The 7,145-nt window shown below is 40.7% G+C and overlaps 1 protein-coding gene across 2 annotated transcripts in view; it reads right to left on the bottom strand.

The window, feature by feature from the left end:
* The window catches only part of LOC115212737 (serine/threonine/tyrosine-interacting-like protein 1), a 47,560-nt gene extending 44,118 nt beyond the window's left edge, over nucleotides 1-3,442 (bottom strand). Inside the window, exon 1 of one of the 2 annotated variants that reach the window (XM_036504209.1) lies at nucleotides 3,257-3,442. In XM_036504209.1, the coding sequence (XP_036360102.1) occupies nucleotides 3,257-3,362 (106 nt within the window). In that variant the 5' untranslated portion in view covers nucleotides 3,363-3,442. The remainder of the gene's footprint in view (nucleotides 1-3,256) is intronic. The other variant, XM_029781386.2, reaches the window with a different exon arrangement.
* Nucleotides 3,443-7,145: the final 3,703 nt, after the last annotated feature.

Raw genomic sequence — 7,145 nt, forward strand, 5'->3', positions numbered from 1 at the left:
GCCGATGAATGGCTGAATGACCAAATCCAAGCTTCTCTGCTAGTTCCTCAACAGTTACGATGGGACTTTGTCCCACTAGGGTTTGCAGAACATCCTTGTCAAGCTCTATAAATCTTCCAGGATGAGGCTCGTCTTCTAGGCTGTAGGTTCCGGCTCGGAATTTCTGAAACCACCGTTGACACAGGCTTATGCTTATTGTCTGCTCCCCATATACTGCATTAATATTCCTCGCACTTTCTGTTGCGTTGTTGCCTTTATTGAACTCATAGAGCAAAATATGCGGGAAATATTCCTTTGTCACTTCCATTGTAGCTTTGAAAAAATAACTGTTAAAATCGAACTGCACTCTTGAAAACTTGCACTAAGAATAAGGACAAGGTAAAATTACCACCTGCTTTTACAGCAAGTTGATGCAGGTAGTTTATCCCGTCCCTCTCCGAATTTTAGTTCATACAATTGAAAAAACCGCATTATTTATGGGATGACCCAATAGTTTTCCTTGGTTTTAATGTCCCAGAATGACTTTGGAGCAGTGAACCACAGCGTGAACAATGCTTCGTTGTGACACTTCCCTTACACAGAATATAGTAAAATCGTGAATATGGCTGATTGTGTGCATGGTTTAATTGTAGTAAGATTTTAGCCAAAAATGTGGATGTTTTTTTTTTTGGCGGGGGGCGGTTGCCTAAGATACAGAAAATACAAAATGCAATTGATACAGAATCTTAAACACAACAAAACCTACAAATTACCGTAAATCCTCGAGTATAATCCTTGTGTATAATACGCACCCCTTCTCTAACTTGAGTCAAGGAGGTCTATATAATGTCCTTGGTTTGTAAAAATGTACACAATAACGTCCTTTATTATTATTGTGTTTGCAGAAAATAAAGAAATAACAGTAATAACGTTTAATAAATGTTGCTTACTGCAAGTTACTCTTACTCTTTTACTTGTTTCAGTCATTTGACTGCGGCCATGCTGGAGCACCGCCTTTAATCGAGCAATTCGACCCCAGGACTTATTCTTTTTGTAAGCCCAATACTTATTCTATCGGTCTCTTTTTGCCGATCGGTTGTCAAGCAATGCTAGAGGGACAAACACACACACATATATACGACGGGCTTCTTTCAGTTTCCGTCTACCAAATCCACTCACAAGGCTTTGGTCGGCCCGAGGTTATAGTAGAAGACACTTGCCCAAGATGCCATGAAGTGGGACTGAACCATGTGGTTGGTAAACAAGCTACTTACCACACAGCCACTCCTGCGCCTATATGTTATGGATGATTCTTTTATGACTTCATTGCTTTCAGGCTTAGCTTAAAGTATTTTCGCTCCCGACATCACAAAATGCGTCTGAATAAACATTGCCGGACAGCAAATAGAGACTCGGACATTGCTTAGAAATTAATTTTCATTTTTAACCTCGTGTATAATACGCACTAGGGATTTTGACCTTTAAATTTTGGGGGAAAAGTGCGGATTATACTCGAGGATTTACGGCATTTGGCTATTACATGATGTCGCTAAAAAACAATTTTGTTGACCACAGCAAAGCAGCTAATTACAAGGAGATTGTTGAAAAAAAATGCTGAGATACAAAATGAGCGTCAAGATGCATATTTGTTCAGTCATTGGGATCGAGTTCCACTGAATTTGGGAGACATCAGTGATGAACAGGGAGAAAGATTCCACCAAAACATGAAGGTTAACAGAGGGGAAATCAAGGGAAATGGGATGTGAATATGATGGCTGATTACTGTTGGGGCATAAAAAGGGACGGCCCAACGTTAAAACATTCAAGGATGTCTAAGACACAGAGATTTTCTTGTTTCCTAATGATATTTGGCGGGTTTTTCAGGCATATTATGTTATATGCTTATAATTCGCAAATTTTGTTGTTTGCATAAGAAGAATGAACGTGCGCGCGCAGATATGACGGTTGCATTTCGATATCTCTTTCTTTACTACCCACAAGGGGCTAAACACAGAGAGGACAAACAATGACAGACAAACAGATTAAGTTGATTATATCGACCCCAGTACGTAACTGGTACTTATTTAATCGACCCCGAAAGGATGAAAGGCAAAGTCGACCACGGCGGAATTTGAACTCACAACGTAGCGGCAGACGAAATACCGATAAGCATTTCGCCCGGTGTGCTAACGATTCTGCCAGCTATCGAACGATGTCATCTCTTTATTGTTCGCTTAAATACAAGCAGCAGAGATGTGACTTGTCAGTCCTGGTAAGGACCAACACCCTTTTGCCCAGATGTAACAAGCAGGTGTCCAGAGAGCTTACCATCCACGCTGACACATACCTTTATTCCACTATGATATTTTTCACGGAGACCTTTGCCTTTCTCGACCACGACCAGCCATGGTACGTAACACGTAGAGATGTTAAGAATCAAGTGATGCCTGTCCTGAAGCTTTTTAAAGTGAGGTCAGGCTAATCCTACTCTCTAAACGTATGCAAAGGCCCCAAAAGAAGTAGTCTACATCATTGGATGGAAACTAAGTTGCAGTAGCTACATCCGAATTTCCCTTCTCTTAGACAGATATCCAAAAGACTAGGGGGTCTCTCATTCGCAACTGTTGCATGGTTCTTGACGCTACTGAGCTCATCCGCCCTTTATTAGGTTTTGTTTTTGGTCTTGCCGGGTGTCTAACGAAAGCCACCCTCCTTACCAAACAGGCATGAGCTGGCAGAAATGTTAGCACGCCCCGGGCGAAATGCTTAACGGTATTTCGTCTGCGTTACGTTGTGAGTTCAAATTCCGCCGAGGTCGACTTTGCCTTTCATCCTTTCGGGGTCGATAAATTAAGTACCAGTTACGCACTGGGTCGATGTAATCGACTTAATACCTATGTCTGTCCTTGTTTGTCCCCTCTATGTTTAGCCCCTTGTGGGTAATAAAGAAATAGGTATTTCGTCTGCGTTACGTTGTGAGTTCAAATTCCGCCGAGGTCGACTTTGCCTTTCATCCTTTCATCGTTTCGGGTCGATAAATTAAGTACCAGTTACGCACTGGGTCGATGTAATCGACTTAATACCTATGTCTGTCCTTGTTTGTCCCCTCTGTGTTTAGCCCCTTGTGGGTAATAAAGAAATAGGTTTAGTTGCCGACAGCCCGATCATGCGACCTGTTGTACTGGGTATTAACAGTAGCACGGCGAGTACTTTACCTGCTCCGAGCAAATTTTCCTTCTTCCTCCAACTTTTCATTTCTACAAATTAATATACTTACCCAGTAATAAAAGATAATTAGGATCAGCAAGGGCAGGGTAGCGTTTACACTTCTGCAATAAGTTGTAGAGCTCCGAATGGTCCAAAAACACAAGATCTTTTTCCATTTTCTCCCGCCTCTATTATTGCGGTAAGATTGTCAACAAACTAAACGTGATTTCTAACTTCCTGTCAGTTACCTAGCAACAGTTACTACATCCGTAAATAAGATCTATAACGAAGCAATGCGGGAGTTTGGGGTTGGTCGACTTGCTAGAGATAACAGCAAAATCGCGCAATTTTCATTCTACAGACTTGAAAAATAAGGACACACTGGATAAATGTAGCAACTGAGAAAATGTAGCTGGATACAACGCTGGGATGTGCACATTTAATCTTAGGTCTGCGTGATCAAGCTAACCTGGGAATAAATAACAACTATCACTCTCTCTCTCTCTCTCTCTCTCTCTCTCTCTCTCTCTCTCTCTATCTATCTATCTATCTATCTATCTACTATCTATCTATCTATCTATCTATCTATCTACCTACCTATCTATCTATCTATCCATCTCTCTATCTATCTATCTATCCATCTCTCTCTCTCTCTCTCTCTCTCTCTCTCTCTCTCCCCTCTCTCTCTCTCTCTCTCTCTCTCTCTCACACACACACATACCGGGTTGGGGATCCGGGATTTTGGTGGGGGCTGTTGCACTTTAGCGGGCAGGTCAAGGAATACCTAGTAGGTCGGGCAACACCTATTCTAGTAAGAGTTGATTCTCTTTTCCTCGACTGTAGCCCGAAAAGCTTTGGTCCCGATATTTTTGGTGTCAACTTGGCTAGAAAGGGTCTCGCCCGGGCAACACATACATCTAGTACATCACATCAAACTTGTATGCATGTTCTCATTTTACTCACCTATTTTCTCAATATACTCTTCAGAAATGTTATATCATGATAATGTTGTCATATATGTGTTTGTATGGAAGAATGTATTAGTATGTGTGTATGTATGTATGTGTGTGTATGCACACACACACACACACACACACATGCATGTATGTACGTATATATGAATGTGTGTATGTATGTTATACACACTCATCAGAGTACATGTGTGTGTGTATATATAATATATATATATATATTTTTTTTTCTCTCATTTTTTTTCTCTCCTTGTTTCTCTCCTTGTTTTTTTTCTGTGTATCTTTCTGTCGAAGAGCATAGGCTCGAAACGTAAAAGACTTGTTCTATTTCTATTCCTGAGCGCCATACTAATACATTTGTTTGTTTGTACTCCACCTGCCTTCGTCTTTTGTTTTTTTTCGTAAACCTTCCTGTTATATATGTATATGTATATATATATATATATATATATATATATATATATATATATATAGATATATATATATATATATATATATGAGAGGATGATCACTATGTGGACAACCCTTATGCTAGAAGTAGATCCGCTATGGTCTTACCAATAAGAAATGTTCTCCAGAAAATTAGCAGACACCAGAACGTAAGTGAGCAAGACAAATGAAAAGTGACAAAAATATAGATTAATCACAAACATATACCTACATGCACACATACATATGGACATATACCTGCATATGTGTAAATGTCTATGTATACACATGCACATATACATACATATATGAGAAATACCTAGCCAAAGATAAACCTCTGTACCTGGCTTTCGTTGACATGGAGAAAGCCTTTGACAGGGTCCCCTGATCCCTTATCTGATGGTCAATGAAGAAACTAGGGATAGATGAATGGTTAGTGAGAGCTGTGCAAACTGTGTACAGGGATGCTGTCAGTAAGGTGAGGGTTGGCAACAAGTACAGTGAAGAATTCCAGGTAGAGGTAGGGGTCCACCAAGGTTCAGTCCTTAGCCTCCTCCTATTTATCATAGTCCTCCAGGCAATAACGGAGGAATTCAAGACAGAATGCCCCTGGGAGCATGCTGACGATATTGCTCTAATTGCTGAGTCACTATCAGAACTAGGGTGTCGAAACAAGGATTAGAATCAAAGGGCCTTAGAGTCAAACTAGCTAACACCAAAGTCCTAATAAGTAGGAAGGCAGGCAAACCACAAATCTCTTCAGGTAGATGGCCCTGCTCAATCTGTAGAAAAGGCATAGGTAGAAACTCTATAAGATGTACACAGTGTAAGCTATGGACACATAAGAGGTGCAGCAATATCAAAGAAAGGCTAACTGGGAAGATAGTTTTTGTATGTGGCAGATGCTCAGGAGCAATAAGCACTGAAAACGTGCAGAGAACATATATATATATGCGTATGTGTGTATAAAAAAAAGTATAGATATCCACCAAATAAGGAAGCTCAAGAAAAATTGAAAACAAACCAGGAAGAGATGTAAAAGCTTTGAGAAACAGAAACAAGAAGACAAACCAACAAAATATGTGACAAGGTGAATAAGGACATGGAGTCATCAGGAAAGTTATCTTGAGGAAGTTCTATCAAAGAAAAAAAGGGAACATCGCAAAAACAATATTGACACTTTGTAATCATCCTCATCACCACCACACCCCCCATCATCATCATCATCTCATGTTAAGAACCATTTTTCATACTGGCATAGACTGCACAATTTGACAAGATCTGATGCGTCCAATGACTACATTGTGCTCCAGTCATCTGCTTTGGCATGGTTGGATGCTCTTTCTAACACCAACCACTTTTCTGCATAAGAGAAAGGGCCAGAAGAGAACAGGTTTCTTGTGGCAGAGAAGCCTCATAGCAATTCACATATTAGAAAAGAGGGTGGGAGTAATTGGGGGTGGAGCTGGAAAAATAGATAAAACACAGGTGTCAGCGTGGAATTTCAAGGTAGAAGGGGAACAGAAGTGAAGACGAAAAACAGGGAGCATAGGTGAATAGAGGGTGCAAGAATATATGGGCAGAGTCGGGTATGGTTACAGATGAGGAAAAGGTGGGGGACAAATATAGCAAATGAAGGACAAGGGTTGAGGTGTGGTTTATGATAAATATGCATTAGAGGCTGGAGGAAGCATAGAGCAGAGTAGGTGATGACCGGCAGAATAGCAAGCAGTGAAGATCATTTGAATAGTAATAATAATAGACAAGTAGAAAAATTACTTTTAAAATCGGAAAAAAAGATGATGTTTATGAGAGTCAGAATAACATGTATACTCTTTTTTTTTTTACTTGTTTCAGTCATTTGACTGCGGCCATGCTGGAGCACCGCCTTTAATTGAGCAACTCGACCCCGGGACTTATTCTTTGTAAGCCCAGAGCCGCTAAGTGACGGGGACGTAAACACACCAGCATCGGTTGTCAAGCAATGCTAGGGGGACAAACAAAGACACACAAACACACACATACATATATATATATACATATATACGACAGGCTTCTTTCAGTTTCCGTCTACCAAATCCACTCACAAGGCATTGGTCGGCCCGGGGCTATAGCAGAAGACACTTGCCCAAGATGCCACGCAGTGGGACTGAACCCGGAACCATGTGGTTGGTTAGCAAGCTACTTACCACACAGCCACTCGATAAAATAAATTAACAAAAGGCTAACTGGAATAGCTGTGTGGTAAGTAGCTTGCTTACCAACCACATGGTTTTGGGTTCAATCCCACTGTGTGACACCTTGGGCAAGTGTTTTCTACTATAACCTCAGACCGATCAAAGCCTTGTGAGTGGATTTGGTAGACGGAAACTGAAAGAAGCCTGTCACATGTGTGTGTGTATGTGTGTTTGTTTGTCCCCACCACCACCACCACATTGCTTGACAACCGATGCTGGTGTGTTTACATCACTGTAACTTAGAAGTTTAACAAAAGAAACCGATAGAATAAGTACCAGGCTTACAAAGAATAAATCCTGGGGTCGATTTGTTCAACTAAAG

This window comes from Octopus sinensis, linkage group LG6 (assembly GCF_006345805.1).
Source record: "Octopus sinensis linkage group LG6, ASM634580v1, whole genome shotgun sequence".
NCBI classification, from domain to species: domain Eukaryota; kingdom Metazoa; phylum Mollusca; class Cephalopoda; order Octopoda; family Octopodidae; genus Octopus; species Octopus sinensis.